Source organism: Vombatus ursinus, unplaced genomic scaffold, assembly GCF_900497805.2.
Source record: "Vombatus ursinus unplaced genomic scaffold, bare-nosed wombat genome assembly UNPS02014942.1, whole genome shotgun sequence".
Lineage (NCBI taxonomy): Eukaryota > Metazoa > Chordata > Mammalia > Diprotodontia > Vombatidae > Vombatus > Vombatus ursinus.
In genome coordinates, this window is record NW_020954720.1 from 9969129 (window position 1) to 9986229 (window position 17101).

At 35.6% G+C, this 17101-nt stretch overlaps 1 protein-coding gene across 2 annotated transcripts in view; it reads right to left on the reverse strand.

Annotated features, from left to right (window-relative positions):
* PIBF1 (progesterone immunomodulatory binding factor 1) overlaps nucleotides 1-17101 on the reverse strand; it is a 298482-nt gene that overhangs the window by 247287 nt on the left and 34094 nt on the right. For both annotated transcript variants that reach the window (XM_027844511.1, XM_027844510.1), the window contains exons 6-9: nucleotides 15453-15586; nucleotides 12624-12732; nucleotides 11319-11500; nucleotides 10241-10366 (exon numbers count right to left, since the gene is read on the reverse strand). In XM_027844511.1, coding sequence (XP_027700312.1) covers nucleotides 10241-10366; nucleotides 11319-11500; nucleotides 12624-12732; nucleotides 15453-15586 — 551 coding nt within the window. The remainder of the gene's footprint in view (nucleotides 1-10240; nucleotides 10367-11318; nucleotides 11501-12623; nucleotides 12733-15452; nucleotides 15587-17101) is intronic.

Consider the following 17101-nt stretch of genomic DNA (forward strand, 5'->3'; position numbering starts at 1 on the left):
GTTTACAGTATTTGGAAGGATTTGGGGGAGAGCTTAAGCAAGTCACTGCTTTTACTCTGCCATTCTGGCTTCTCCCCTGGATATAAACATTCTGGAGGAAACTAGGTGGTACAATGGATAGAACACTGGGCCTGGAATCAGAAAGACCTGAATTCATATGTAGGTACAAGCACCTGCTAGCTGTGTGACACTGGGCAAGTAACTTAACCTCTGTATTACTCCATTTCCTTAACTATAAAACAAGAATAATAACAGTACCACCTCTCGGAGTTGCTGTGAATATAAAAGAAATATCTGTAAAGTGAGTAGCATTGGGGCTTGGAACATAGTAGTGCTTAATAAATCTCTCCTTTCTTGTATTGATTACAGGAAATAATAATAATAGATAATAACAGATATCATAAAACAATTGAGATTATTTAGAAAAGGATATGAAATAGTCTAACAATGTTCAAGATAATGTGGATTGCTATTTTGAGAATAGTAAAAAAAGAAGGAATCACTGAATGTGAATTACCAACTGTATGAACCTATGCATGTCACACTTTTTGGGTCTCATTTTCCTTATCTATAAAATGTCAGTGTTAGACTAAATCTCCAAGAACACAATACAAGAAACTGTTTTTATAGTCTTGTGGAAATTCAACCAGATTGGGAACTGTAGATATAAAGGGAATGGGTAGAAATAGGAGTTCTTGGGTACAAGGACTAACAAGGGAGAAAGCTCCTTTTGTGTTCTTCTAGGTTTCCCCAATTCCTCCTTCCATTAATACAACTTGGTTATTCAAAACAAGACTCTTCTTGCCAGATAGAAAACAGAACTTAACTCTCACAGCTTCTACCCACTTCAATGGGTTACAATTGCTAACAACAGAAATAGAAAGGTTCTTTTCAATATCACTCCATTCTCTTTTCCCAGCTTTTCACATTGACCCCTATAGAAAACTAAAGATACAAACAGGTGATAATGGGGACACATAAAGAAGTGGGAAGGGTGTTGTTAGACAGGAGAAGAGTGACTGGAGAGGGTAAATACTAAACCAATGCTTGAACAGAGGCAATGACAAAAGGGTAAAGCAGAGGATTGCCATCTGACCTTTTCAATTTTCAATCCCAGTTTCCTGAGAATAATGGACTGGGATTAGAAGGAGAATCCTGAACTGTATGGTATTTGCAATAGAAAAAGAAAGAGAAGAGAAAATACCAAGCAGCAGAAGCTGCCATGAAAAGAGTTCCTACAAAGTCTGTGACAATTCAAATATATATTCATTGACTGATATTAATAGGTCATACCTATTTATAGGTAGGTAAATTATGTTACCCATTGCTATATTCACAAAGTGGCAAGTAAAGAGTTACCTATAAAGGCATACTCTTCATAAGTAATTTGATTTATTGAGACAACAGAGAAGAGCTACTTAAAGTTTTCCATAAAAAGGCTTTTAAAAAAATTATAAAGATATCTGGTGAGACATGAACAAGAAAAAGACTTTTTTGGCAAAAACGAAGAAATGCACTTTTAAAATGACGAATGGAAATTCTGAAAATTGGTTCCAGTAATATACAAAATATCTTCAATTGTAATGCATTATATCTTTTCAACTAACCTCCATAAATAAACATGGATTTAAAGGTGTTTTACATCACAGCAAGTTTCTGCAAGAAGTGCTAAAGCTTTTTCTTGGGCACTTGGAAAGTGATATAATTTGTGGTCAAGATAGCTTTTGTTGATATGGTGGGAGAAAGGAAAAAAATTCACTAGAGTGACACTAATTATTGTACTTAAAAGTATTCTCTTTGTATCTTTTTCTACTTCCTAACCTGATAGACCAATTATAAAACTATTTAAAAATGGAATTCCACATTCTGTGAAATTGCAATAACATTTTACAGCTTTTTGACAAACACATTTGTTGATCTATATTCACCTACACATCTTATTCTTTAATCATAATTTTCTTTTTGCAATATGTTGTTTGTGTTCTCACAGTAATAATAATGCCTAATTTGTGGTTTCACTTCCCCAAGATGTTAACATTTCATCTCATTTTGTAATCACCATAACCCCTTCTCCATAGAAAGCAAAGTATTCCTCCATTTTATCAGCAAATTCAGGCACTGAGAAAGTATAATCCCAAGAAAATTTACTAAACATCCTTTCTAATAGTTCTCTAATTTAAGTCCACATAGATAATTAGTTTGTTCATGGAATAATAGGGATGTTCACATACAGATATGAATAACTGTTCATTTTCTTTTCTTTCTTTCTTTTTTTCTTTGCTAGGCAATCAGGGTTAAGTGACTTGCCCAGGGTCACACAGCTAGTAAGTGTTATGTGTCTGAGACCGCATTTGAACTCAGGTCCTCCTGACTCCAAGGCCGGAGCTCTATCCACTGCGCCACCTAGCTGCCTCTAAAAGTTATTTATTTATTTATTTATTTATTGATTGATTGATTGATTGTAGGAAATTGGGGTTAAGTGACTTGCCCAGGGTCACACAGCTAGTAAGTGTCAAGTATTTGGTCTGAGGCTGGATTTGAACTCAGGTCCTCCTGACTTCAGGACCGGTGCTCTATCTATGCACCACCTAGCTGCCCTAACTGCTTATTTTCAAAAGTACCTTTCACCGTCACAAATGATTCTATAAAATAAGTAGCCTACTTTTAAACAGTGTTCATTCTAGTTGGACTAAAGTGATGGAATCAAAATGATAGGATAACAAAATGGTGGTATTATTTCTCTCAGTTTCATAAAACTCAAAAAACAATAAAAAGGCAAAATAATGTTAAAATGTTAAATAATACAACTATTTGAGAGCTCCACATGAGTTCAACAGATAATGCACTATAGCTCCCTTCTCTTGGTGGAGAAGTAGGGGACTACTTTGAGAGAACATTGTAAGACAGGTCATTATATCTACTGTTTTTGCTGTTACCTTTTTGTGTTGTGTATTTGTGTGTTACAAAGAAGGGTTCAATTTTGGTGCAGGGAGTAGGATTTATCCAGAAATGATGATATAAAACCAAAAGATGTCAATAAAATGCAACAAGCTCAAGCCTACAGGTCTTAGTGTACTATAAAGATGTGGTAGATATGCTTGTTTATCCACTGTTAATGATTTTTGAAAGATCATAGAAATTACGAGAGGTATTGCAGGATAAAAGAAGGGCAAATGTTAACAATTTTTTTTTATAAAGGAATAGACTGCAGTCTGCAAACTATGAGTGAACTTGATTTCAATTACTGACAAAATTCTAGAACATATCATAAAAGGTATGGTAAGAACCAAGTTCTTTTTCCTAGAAAAATGGGCCAAATATAGCTTTATCAAAAACAGATCATGCTATGTTAACTTCATTTATATTCTGACAGTGCTCCAAGACTCATAGATAAGGGGAATGCTGTAGATATAGTTACCTGGATGTTAGCAAAGAAGTTGATTAAAGGGTCTTGTGCTATTTTTGTGGAAAAGATGGTTCCATGTGGGCTATATGATATTGTTGTTCAGTTGTTCCAGTCATGCCCAACTCTTCGTGATGCTGTTTGGGGTTTTCTTGGCAAAGATATTGTAGTGGTTTGACATTTCCTTCTCCAGCTTATTTTATAGATGAGGAAATTGAGGCAAACAGAGTTGAGTGATTTGCCCAGGGTCACAATGCTAACAAGTGTTTCAGGATAGGTCTTCCTGACTCCAGGCCCAGTTCTCTTTCCACTGCGCCACCTTACTGTCCCACATGTTTGGTCAGGCCCAAGGAGTGGTAATTTGGTGGTGTGGTATCAACACACAAAGACAGATCAAGTTTTAGCTTGGCCCTGTGTCACTTAACATTTTCACTACAAATAAAGGCAAAGGTGGAATACTCATCAAATTGGGGTTAAGTGATTTTTCCACAGTCACACAGTAGTAAGTGTCAGGTGTCTGAGGCTGGATTTGAATTCAGGTCTCCTGACTCCAGGGCTGGTGCTCTATCCACTCTGCCACCTAGCTGCCTCCATCATGTATAGTCTTAACCAACAGATGATAATAAAGAATCACATGATAGATGTAGGTTTTACAACTAATATTGTGTGGAGATGTGAAATTTTTTAATGTTAAAAAAGGCACAAATAGCCTACAACTAATAAAAATTAAGGCTAAATTTCAGGCTTTGTTTTGAGTTTGCTGTTTATTGTACATACAGTCAAAATCCTAATGGTAATCAAACAAAACGTTCCTTCTATGTTAATTACATAAACTGTAATAGCCAAATGACATGCATTCAGCATAGTGAAAAGCTAGTACCATTTGTTACACTCATTAGTTGGCTAAAATGAGGTACTTATTTCTTATGAGGATATCCTGTAGAGCATTTTAAAATGAAGTAAAAATATGTCAACTACACTCTGAATTTCAAATAGTTCAACAAAAGATTAGAGATTATCATCTTTTTTTTTTTTGAGGAAGAGTTTTTTTTTTTTTTAAGCATTAATGTCAAAACTCACTTAAACCTCTAAAGCAGGTAGACTGAGGGGAAATTAATTAGATAATGGACCCATTCAAAATTAGTTTCCCTTATACCATAATAATTCTATGAACTAATCCTTTCAAGCAGGCTATCAAGCAAATGATATTTTAAATATAATTAATATAATCCACACTTCTAGTAAACTGCTTTATCTACTATATTTCTTATGGGCTTAATTTCATATACATATCTTATTAAATGGCACTGATAGAACTTTTAGTAGCAGAATATATTAGGCAATAACATAGAATTAAAGAAAGAAGTTGCCCTTAATTCTGACTTTGCCACAGACTTCTTAGGTAACTACAGGCAAAAATCACCTACTTCCCTTTTGGTCTTAAATTTCCTATTTATGAAATAAAGTATGTAAACATTTCATTATTACTTCCCATTATAGGCAAGGGAGTCAGAAGGGAACAGCTAATTTAGGATGTAAACATCTGGCTAATAGGGTGATGTCTGAAAATGGGATCTGAATTTATGGACCATGCATTAAAATATGAGAATGACAAACTTTTGGTCAGGGAGCTCAAAAGAATTTGATTTAACTACATAGCCAGAAAAAACTAAGTAGATGATTAATTCTTATTGTAGAGACTATGATATTCAGTTAGATGGATGATCCTGAGAGCCTTTCTATCTGTGTACATACACACATACAAAATTACATGCACGCGTACACATCCTGCACAGACATTACAAACTGGGGGAGGGGGAGAGAAACATGGTCTAGTCATGTGATGAATCTTAATAATAAATGGCATATAGCCATGTGCTAAATGTTAGGTGTCCTTGTACTATCAAAAGAAAGCAATGAGTGGAGTCTTTGTGGTTAATTTATTGAAGGACATAGTCAAGAATCACAAAGAATGGTAAGGCATTAATGAGTTGCAATCTGAACTACTGATTTGCCAGAGTTATCAAGGAAAACTATACTAATAATTAGAGATAGCCAAAAGTGGAATGGGCTGCCTTAAAGGATACTAGATTCTCACTCATTGAGTAACCACCTGTCTGGCACATTGTATTGGCAGCATGGTGTAATGAACAGAGAACTGGCTGTGGAGGTAGAAAGACCTTGTTTCAAGCTCTGTCTCTGACACGTTGTAGTTGTATAATCCTAGGCAGGTCCCTCAGTCTCTCTGGGCCTGTAAAATGAGAGGCTATGCTTCAAGATCTCTAAGGCCGTTCCCAAGTATAAGTCTATGATTCTATGATCCTAGTAAAAATCCTTTTTTCAGGTATAGGCTGGACTAGGTGGCCACTTCCCAATCTTAAATTCTTTGATTTTATTAGTTGGGTCCTGAAAAAAAAGGGAATCTATTGACTTTTCCAAGGTCACACAGTGATCAAGTAAACCATACTAGAGTGAAGAGGTAAATTAGAGACAGACTGTAGCAGGCTTTGAATGGCAGGATAAGGAGTTTACACGCTAAATGATAGGCTGAGGAGCCACTGGAAGTTTTTGAGGAATCAAATAATCAGAGCAGTGACTTAGTTGGGTTACTTTGTCAGGAATGTGAAGGATAGATTGAAGAACATATATATTGGAGGCTTATTCTATTCTGCTAGTATTAGAAAATACTGGGTTTTTTTTTCCTAATATTTTCCTGTATTACATGTAAGAAGGCTGAACTTAAACCAAACAAATCTAATTTAAAGTAAGATTCATTGAAAAGTGATAAATAATTTCATGTTTCTAAGACAAATAAAGCACTCAAACAGATCAATGATATTATCAATTCAAGACTTTCTACCAATGATGCAAACCATCCAAAGTAAAGAATGTCATGAAAGGAATATATGAGAAAGAAAAGATGGGCCAGTCACATGGACAGAGGGATGACAAATGGATAGTTAGAGTATACCACTGGTTCCTGTGAAAGATGGGAGAAACTAAGATCTCCAGATGCTGGATGGGTGCTCTATAGTGCTCTATAGTGGCCTTTTGGGAGGACATTGATACAAGTCACATAGGATATGCAACTATGGATGGGTTGTGATCTCTATGGCTGGAAGGAACTCTTAAGAGCCTAGGCCAGTGACCTATGAGACCCATGCTATTCATCTATTAGATATCAGTGAAAGTTCGTTGAAATAATTGAATCAAATCATCAATAATCCAGGGAGATATGATATCCTCTTTCATTTGAATTTGTATCCCTAATGTTTAGTACAGTACCTAGTGCATGCTAGACTCTTAATAAATATATAATGATTAACTGATTGATAAAAAGTAATTTATGTCTAACCAATGGCCAATTCTCAGCGAAAAATCTTTGTTTTAAATTAATTTATTTTTAGTTTTCAACATTCACTTCCACAAGATTTTGAGTTTCAAATCTTCTCCTCATGTCTTTCCTCACCCCACCCCAAGATGGTGTGCATTCTAAATACCCCTTCCCCCAATTTTCCCTCACTTCTATCACCCTACGCCTCTTCTCTTATCCTCTTCTTCTATTTTCCTGTATGGCAGAATATATTTCTATACCCCTTTGCCTGTATGTCTTATTTCCAAGTTGCATGTAAATACAATTTTTTAACATTCATTTTTAAAACTATGAGTTCCAAATTGTCTCCCTCCCTCCTTCCCTACCCATCCTCATTGAGAAGGCAAGCAAATCGATATAGGCTATACAAGTGCAGTCATGCAAAACACTTCCATAATAGTCATGTTGTGAAAAGACTAACTGTATTTCCCTCCATCCTATTTCGCCTCCCATTTATTCTGCTCTCTTCTTTGAACCTGTCTCTCCTCAAAAGTGGTTACTTCTGTTTACCCTCTCCCTGAATCTGCCCTCCCTTCTATCATCCTCCCATTTCTTAACCCTTTCCCACCTATTTTCCTGTAGGGTAAGATAGATTTCCATAACCAACTGAATGTGTATGTTATTCCCTTCTTAAGCCAACTCCAATGAGGGTAAGGTTCACTCATTCTCCCTTACCTCCCCCTTCTTCCCCTCCAATGTAAAAGCTTTTTCTTGCCTATTTTATGTGAGATAATTTACCCCCTTTCTACCTCTCCCTTTCTCCTTCTCCCAGTATAATCCTGTCTCACCCCTTAATTTTATTTTTTAGATATCATCCCTTCATATTCAACTCGCCCTGTGCCCTCTGTCTATATATATATATATGTATATGTATATATTCCCTCCAACTACCTTACTGAGAAAGGTCTCATGAGTTACAAATATCATTTTTTCTATGCAGGAATGTAAACAGTTCAACCTTAATAAGCCTTATGAGTTCTCTTTCCTGTTTACTTTTTCATGCTTCTCTTGAGTCTTGTATTTCAAAGTCAAATTTTCTATTCAGCTCTGGTCTATTCATCAAGAATGTTTGAAAGTCCTTCTCTTTTACTGAATGCCCATTTTTCCCCCTGAAGGATTATACTCAGTTTTGCTGGGCAGGTGATTCTTGTCTGTAATCCTAGCCCCTTTGACTTCTGGAATATCATATTCCAAGCCCTGCAGTCCCTTAATGTAGAAGCTGCTAAATCCTGTGTTATCCTGATTGTGTTTCCACAACACTTGAATTGTTTCTTTCTGGCTGCTTACAATGTTTTCTCCTTGACCTGGGAACTCTAGAATTTGGCTACAATATTCCTAGGAGTTTTCCTTTGGGGATCTCTTTCAGGAGGGGATCAGTGGATTCTTTCCATTTCTATTTTACCCTCTGGTTCTAGAATATCAGGGCAGTTTTCCTTGATAATGTCTTGAAAGATGAGGTCTAGGCTCTTTTTTTGATCATGGTTTTCAGGTAGTCCAATAATTTTTAAATTATCTCTCCTGGATCTATTTTCTAGGTGAGTTGTTTTTCCAATGAGATATTTCACATTGTCTTCTATCTTTTTCATTCTTTTGGTTTTGTTTTACAATTTCTTGATTTCTCATAGACTTATTATCTTCCATTTGCTCTATTCTAATTTTTAAGAATTATTTTCTTCAGTGAACTTTTGGACTACCTTTTCCATTTGGCCAATTTTGCTTTTTAAGACATTCTTCTCCTCATTGGCTTTTTGGATCTTTTTTGCTATTTGGGTTAGTTTATTTTTTAAGGGGTTATTTTCTTCATTATTTTTTTGGATCTCCTTTAGCAAGCTGTTGACTTGTTTTTCATAATCTTCTTGCATCACTCTCATTTCTCTTCCCAATTTTTCCTCTACTTCTCTTACTTGCTTTTCAAAATTTTTGAGCTCTTCCATGGCCTGAGACCAATTCATATTTTTCTTAGAGGCTTTGGTTGTAGGAGCTTTGACTTTGTTGTCTTCTTCTGGCTGTATGTTTTGCTCTTCTTTGTCACCAAAGTAAGATAATATGGTCTGACTTTTCTTGCACAGTTTGCTCATGTTCATAACTTAACTTTTAAACTCTTTGTTAAGGTAGGGCTCTGCTTCCAGTGTGGAGGGTGTACTGTCCCAAGCTTCAGGGGTTTTTTGCAATTCTTTTCAGAGATACTTTTCAGGACCTATAAATTTTCAGTTCTTCTAAGGTGGTATGATCAAAGGAGAGGTGTCTACTCCTTTCCTGGCCTGTGCTCTGGTCTATGAGTGACCACAAGCACTCTTTTCTGCCTTGGAACTGTGAGGAGCACTCCTTCTCCAGCACCACAAGTGCCACCACACCAGCACTCCTCCTCACCAGAGGACCATCACCCAGATCCAAGGATGGGCAAAGCAAGAAATCCTGCATCAGCACCAGAAAGGAGATCCCTGCAATCCCCCTCTGATCAGCTGCTCGATCCCCCCACCATCTATGGGCCGAGAGCTCCGGAAGCAACCACTGCCTCTGTGGCCACTGCTCCAGGGCAGCCAGGGCCAGGGCAGGACCGTGCTTCTCTCTCACCTAGCTCCAACAGACCTTTCCCATTGACCTTCTAAGTTCTCTTTGGTGTTTGCGGGTTTAGAAGTCTGGAAACCACCACAACTTCCTGTGATTTAGTCCCCTGAAGCCTATTCCGGGTTTCCTCTGGCCCAGTCTTTGCCTTCATGCCCATGCTGACCTGTGCTCCCCTCCAGGTCCAGTGCAACAGACCTTTCCTATCAACCATCCAAGTTGTCTTGGGCTAGAAATTTGTTTCACTCTGTCTTTTTGTGGGTTTTGCTGCTCTAGAATTTGTTTAGAGTCATTTTTTACAGGTATTTGAAGGGGTTTGGGAGAAAGCTCAAGCAAGTCACTGCTTTTATTGTGCCATCTTGGCTCCACCCCCCCCACCCCACCCCAGCGATAAATCTTAATGTGATACCTTTGTGGCTCACTGTATAAAGTAGGCATTGGCAATATTTTCATGGCACCATTTCAGGATAGAAGAGTTCACAAGGGCATAAGTTAGAAGACCATCGGTAGTATTAAAGACTGCTAAACCCACAACTACCTGAATATAAGTGAAGTCATCCAGGGAAAGAAAGTAAAGTTCTAACAGAATTGTTGGGTTGATATGTGGTAAAGGGATATTTAAGTCATAGTAAAGCGCTGGTCTGCCATGTAAGATGGTATAAATCTATGTCCAATATGATTGGGGTTTACCAAATTCTACTTTAAGTTATTAGGCGCTGTTGCCACAAAGACATTATTTCAATTAGTTGAAAACAATCATTTTTATACTCGAGAATATGTACACTTGAGACATTTTCCCCCCCAAGCCCCAAAGAAATACAATTTAATTCCTTCAAAACTACTCTTTCCTTTAACCACGGAGAAACAAAATGTGATTTAATTGAGATTTTTGGTCTTACCTATTCTCACGTTCATACATCTCCTTTGAGGTGCTTCTAAGGTGTTCAATTTCTTGATTCATTTTGAATTTGATTTGTTCAAGTTCATCACGTAGTTTATTTTCATATTCTGTTTTATAAAGGTCTCTATAAGTATTTGAAAAGAAAGAGAAATTTTATTGATTTAAGATAGCTATACCTCCAGGAAAGATTCTATTATGTCATGTGTATTTTATTCACACTTTTTGCTAAAGTTGGCTGTGTACCATGACTCTGTAATTTAGAAAATTTTGTGATCCTTACCTAAGATCTCAACTTGTTAAACATATTTGCCTTTTATTCTTGGTGCCACAATAAAATATCAATAATTTCTGTGATCTGATCTTCTAATATTTTACTAATGGTATGTGTTCCTTTCTATAGGCCTAGATATTCCTGCATATGGTGTGTCCATGTCTTTCATTTAAAAATAATAACTTGGTTGTTTTTCCCTATAAAGGGGGTAAGAGGAATTCTAGAGGATGGGGGAGGCAGGAGAAGAGTCAATGGACAGTGAGGGATATGATTAAGACACGATTTTCCCATGTACTAGTACCCCTTTTTGTAACACAAAGATTATAGGAGCTGCTACATCATAAGGATAGCTTAATTTTATGTACATTGTCAGTGTCTAATCCATTTCTCTGTCTAAATGAAAATTCAAAGATAGGATACTTATGATGTACATTCTATTTTCCACAAACAAGCAACAAAAAATGCCCCTTATATAACCAAATTATTTTTAAATCAAAATCTTAGAGGCAGGAGATTTTAAAATGTTACATCAAAATGAAATGAAACAGTTGCAAGCTTTTTCCTCTTGCCTTAGCAAAAGATAGGATTTTCATATTGGGAAAAATAAATAACATGCCTAGAAAGAACAATTAGCCTAAGTACAACTTCTGTGGAAGTAAAATAAAGTGTCTGTTTAATGATTATGTGCAGAACAGGAAAATAAAATCACTACCTTTCCCCCAAAGGACAATTTCCCTTAAGAAGTAAAGGAAGGACGAGGACAGTAGCGTCACACCCAAGCATACAGAAAATAAGTAAAACTTGCCTGGAGGTCACATATTTTTCATACATTTCCTCTCTGGCCCTTTTGGTTTCCTCAAGCTGAACTTGAAGTCTTTCAAGGCGATCTTCTTCATGGGCACAACGTATATTAAGTTCCACGTTTTGGCGATTAAGATACTCTTTATCCTTTTGTAGCAAAGTAAGAGACTGCTGTAAGGTTGCAACCTATGGACAAAAAAAAATGTTCAACAGGAAACGGATTTTATTGTCTATAGACCTGGCAGGTCTAAGATACTTTATATACCTACAATTTTAGTCAGGAGAGAATTCACTTCAGTTATTCAATTATGACCTCTTTTTAAAAAAAAATTAATGTGATTTTTTTTTTGGTTACATTTTGAGTTCTCCTTCATTTTCTCCCTCCCCACCCCGTATTAGAGGCCACCATCTGATATAGATATACATAAATACATACATACATACATATGTATGAAAATATATAGGTATAGAAACCATATTATACATATTTCTATTTATCAGGTCTTTCTCTAGAGGTAGACACTATTTTCCTTGATAGGTCCTTTGTCTTTAATTTGAATATTTATAATACTCAGAATAGCTTAGTTATTCACAGTTACTCTTTGAACAATATTCTGTTACTATATACAACATTTCTCCTGGTTCTACTCATTTCACTCTTCATTATTTCAGGCAAATCTTTCCTGTTTTTCTAAAATCAGCCTGCTCATCATTTTTTACTGCACAGTAACATTCCATCATAATCATATACCACATAACTTGTTTAGCTATTCCCCAATTGATCCCCTCAATTTCCAGTTCTTTGCCACCACAAAGAGAGCTGCTATAAATATTTTAAAATATTTAAAATATTTAAAAATATTTTTCCCCTGATCACCTTGCTAAGTCAAAGGGTATACACAGTTTTATAATTCTTTGGGCATAATTCTAGATGCCTTTCCAAAATGGTTAGATCAGTTTACAGTTCCACCAACAGTGTATTGGTGTCCCAATTTTTCTATATCCCCTGTGTCAGTTTCCCCTTCTACCATTTTAGATTTTGGCTTAATTTTAAAACATGTGACAGGGTTATTTTCCTTTTTCTTTTGTACTTTCATTTATCACGTAAAACAATTATACAATTAATGAAGACAACCAAATAAATACCTATGGTACAATTTCCCACTAGAAAATCGTGCAATAGAAATAATTCTCTTAAGGAAACTACATCAAAAATAACTTCTCTTCTACAAACTCCACCCAGAACCCTTATTAATTTGGTAAATAAAACTATTCTAAAATGTACAAGTGAATGGACCCAAAAGCTTACCTCTTTTGACAAGTCATTTCTTTCTTTAGTTTGTGCTTTATAAGAAGCTTCTAAGATTTCATGTTTCCGTCTAAAATCAGATAATTCTTGTTCAAGTGCATCCCGATCACTGAAAAAAAAGCAAATTGGGCTATATTTGGGACTCTCACTGTCACTTCTTAAATTCTGATGTTCAGTTTCAATCATTAAAATGGATTCTATAGGTTTGATTTTTTTTTTAAAGAATTAGTCATATAGTTTTGAGAGAAGCTAAAGCTACAACTTAGTTATACAGATAGCAAATGACAAAGGTGCCTTTGTGTTAAGGTACAAGCTAAAATGATGGAATAACAGAACTTTAGAGACTGAAGGGGCCATGAACATGCTGGGGTTTGGAATTACTCCCTTTTTTTAAATGAAGAAACGGGGTTCACTAGGGGTAAGCAATTTACCTAAAGTTAATGAAAAAACTAGGGGCAGCTAGGTAGCACAATGAGGAGAATGCTGAGTTTGCAAAAAGACTCCTTTTTCGGAGTTCAATTCTAGCATCAGACACTTATTACCTGTGTGACCCTGGCCAAGTCACTTAACCTTGTTTGTCTCCATTTTCTCATCTGTAAAATGAGCTGGAGAAAGAAATGGCAAACCACTTCACTATCTTTGCCAAGAAAATCCCAAATGGGGTCACAAAGAGTCAGACATAACTGAAAAATGATTGAACACAATAGAAAAACTGGGATAGAAACCCAATTAAGATGGGGCTCTTTGTCCAAACCTTCAAAACAAAGCTATAACCATGCATTTTCAAATTTTCTTATAACATTATGAATACTTTTATAATAAAAAATGTATTATTTTACTAAAATAAAAGAACTTAAGTAACCTTAACTAATATTCTCAAAAAGCAAGAGAAATAAATGTCTATGTTCAGTATCTTTTCTAGTTATCTTTAACTTTTGCTTTTTCTATTAATCCTACATCTTATCTTAAGAGTTAAAACCTTCCTCAGGATTTAAACTTTTCTTTTAGCCTTCAGGACAGTTTGACATCAAAAATTCCTACACAGCCTCTCTTTAGTACTACTATAGGGAACAGAGCTTCAGAAATTATTTCTGTGAGTGTTCTATTCATAGCAATTTCTGAAGTCATAACTTACAGATTTTTGGCCTCTGAATTTGGAGTTCCTCCTTTCTTTGCTCTACATAAAAGCTAGGAAAAAAAAAGCCCAGAAGAGAAAACAAAAAACTACACAGATCATCTTTGCTGACTGCAGATACCTTCCTGTTATCCCTACAATACTTTTTCCCAATTAGAATGGTGGAATTTTCCATAATGATAACATCTAACATGTATATAATGCTGCTAGTTGTACAATTTAGTGAATAGATAATTAATTTCATTTTAGAGGAGAGGAAGCTGAGATTCAGAGACATGAAATGACCTATTAATCTACACAGAAGAGCTCGGATTCACTCAAGCCTCTTGATTCTAAATTCCATTTTATACCTACTTCTTATCAGATATTTCTAGATGGGAATGACTAATTTGTGAACAATAATAAAGCAACCGTTTGACAATTTCTTAACATCACAAAGACAGCTTCAGATAAAGTCTTTAGCATTATCTTTTAAAAACTCTATTCTCTTATCAGAAATGAATATTTTAAACCAATATCAAATTTCTCAAAACTTTTAAAATGCTTTGTTACAGTTTAAGATACCATGAAATAATGTTTTCAATTGACATTCACAGCACACCATTTATATTCTTTCTTTCTAAAACCTTACTATATTTTAAAACATAAGGTAGCAAGAAAGCCAAATAAATTCCAAAGGTACACAAACACCTAAAAATACTAGGAAAATATACAACAGCAAAATTACAAAGTAAAAGAAAGTACCAATTGCACTAGTCAGTAACTTTTTGAGTGGAAGGGCTGTTAACAATGAGTTACAAATCAAAATTAAGGAGTGGATGGTGGCAAAAGTGTTAGCCCAATTAAAATAAATGTTTGATGGGAGTAAAATTTTTAAAAGTTACATGATGAATTGAGGGTAAATATTTTGTATGGAAAGGCATTTCAAGAATTGCTTAGATTTTTACTCCTTTTTCCTGAGGCGCATACACCTCCTAAGCCACCAAATGCCCTCTATATCCCCAATGAGAATGTAAGCTCCTTGAAGGAAAGGGCTGTCTTACTTCCTTCTATTTTCATCTCCAGCACTGCAGCACAGTGTCAAGCACATAGTAAATCCTTAATAAATGTTTTTTCAATCAACTGAAAGTGACACAATAGAAAATGATGAATTACAGTGAGGAGCTAGTGAGTTATAGAAAAACTAGATAAAACGGACAATGAATGAGTTCATGTAGCTTGGGAAATAAAAAAGAAGAACACAAACTGTTAATTAATCCAAATTAACCAAAAACTCAAAAGGAAGAATGGGACTTCCTTTCCGTCTTCCAACTAGGTTAGGAAAGGGAGGTGGGAAGGAAATGTTTTTTAATCGAAATAAAATAAAAGTTTGGAAATAATTAACTGAAGACTACATTGTTTTTGTTCAGTTGTATCTGCTTCTTCGTGATCTCATTTGGGGTTTTCTTGGCAAAGATAACGGAGTGGTTTGCCATTTCCTTTTCCAGGATGTCCCCATTTTACAGATGAGGAAACTGAGGCAAATAGAGTTAAGTGACTTGCCCAGGGTCACATAGCTAGTAAGTGTCTGAGGCCAAATCTGAACTCAAGAAGATGAGTTTTCATGAGTCTTCCAGACCAGGCACTCAATTCACTGTGACACTGCGGCTCAATTTCAAACAATTTCAAACCTTAGGTATCTAGTATATTCTTACCTTTTTACCTTATCATAGTTCTCTTGCCTGTAGTCACCTTGCTGAATTAACTGTTTTGTATCTGCTAATTCCAGTGCCAAACGCTGGCATCTAACTTGAAGTTCAGAATGATTTCTTCGCTCATCCTCGTAGGTCTATATAAATAAAAATTAGAGTGAAACATTTCAAAATGAATGTAAATCAGATTCTGTAGTAAGTCATTTTTAAAGTAAAGAATGCTTTTGTGATTAAAACACACAACCCCTAATTTTTCTCTTTTGTAATTTAAGGTCTTCATGTAAAAAAAATCTACACTATACAAAGTCCAGTTAATTTTTTTTAACATTCTAGTTTTTATGCCAAAGTCATTTCTTTTTAACTCATGTCCCCAAGTGCCATTAGACTGAAACTGCTTTTGTCACAAAGAATAAACACAAGCAAAAGAGACATAGCTGCATCTAATACTTTATATCATATTCTTTGTCTGTAGTTTCCCATCTCTTTATCAAGAAGAGGGAGGTGCATTTCATTATTAGTATCTATTACAATTAATCAGATTTTGAATCCCTTTTTGTGTTATTTTTGTTGTGTATGTGATTTTTTTTTCATTCTACTCCCTTTATCCTGTACAGAGTTGTAATCGCCCACAATTTGTCCAGTCACTTCCCAGCTGAGGACCACCCACTTTGCTTCCAGTTTTGTGCTACCGAAAAAGAACAACTCTGTATTTAGGGATCTTTAGCTCTGTCTCTGTCCCTACTTTCTTTAACCCTTTAACGGTTTTTTTAGGGGAAATTTGCATCATTTCAAAAAACTATAAAATAAATTTTTTAAAAATGACATCTCAAATTTAATAATTTAATGCAAATTTGTGGGGTTTTTTCTTACATTGAAATTTTGATGATGCAATATTGTATCATGTAATTGTATAGTATTATATTGTAAACAAGTCATTACATGCACATATTTCTGCCAATGCACACTGGACTTCCCCACAATGCACAACACACTCACTTGTTGACATTTGCTTGTTAAGACCTGTTGGTGGACTTGACCATTGACTGGTTATAACTTGTATTTTGTGTATTTATTTGGAAAATAACATAATCACTATGACTTTAACTCTGTTACACAACAGATGAAACATATGTATAGTTTTACAAAATTTTCTTATTTTTCTTCATTCCTTATGCTTCCACCACCCCCTTATTTTTATTCAATGCCCCCCAATTGTGCCTCAGGTTACTACTGTCCCTCTGGATCATTCCAGCACCCCCAGAGGGTGGCATTGCCTACTTTGGAAACCCATGAGTTAATCTATCAAGCATTTGGTTGGTCCCTTCCTCACAGCCACTTTTTCCACTTTTTTCTCATGTCCAGACCATTAAGAACTGAGAAGTTTCCTCTAGTTAAGCACTGAGGACATCGAGCTTTCTGAAACTTTGCCACAAAAGGAAATTACAAGGGTGAACAACTGAGACTATTTTTATATCCCATTCTCCCTTGGCATCAAAGATTAGATCTGTATTACTGGGCTCCTCTCCCCTACCCTTGGTCACTCTCTCTGGTAGCAGGGATAGGAATGTGTGATAGTCTCAATATCCACTGGAGGTTAGGTATGGGGTGTGTGTGTGTGTGTGTGTGTGTGTGTGTGTGTGTGTGTGTGTGTG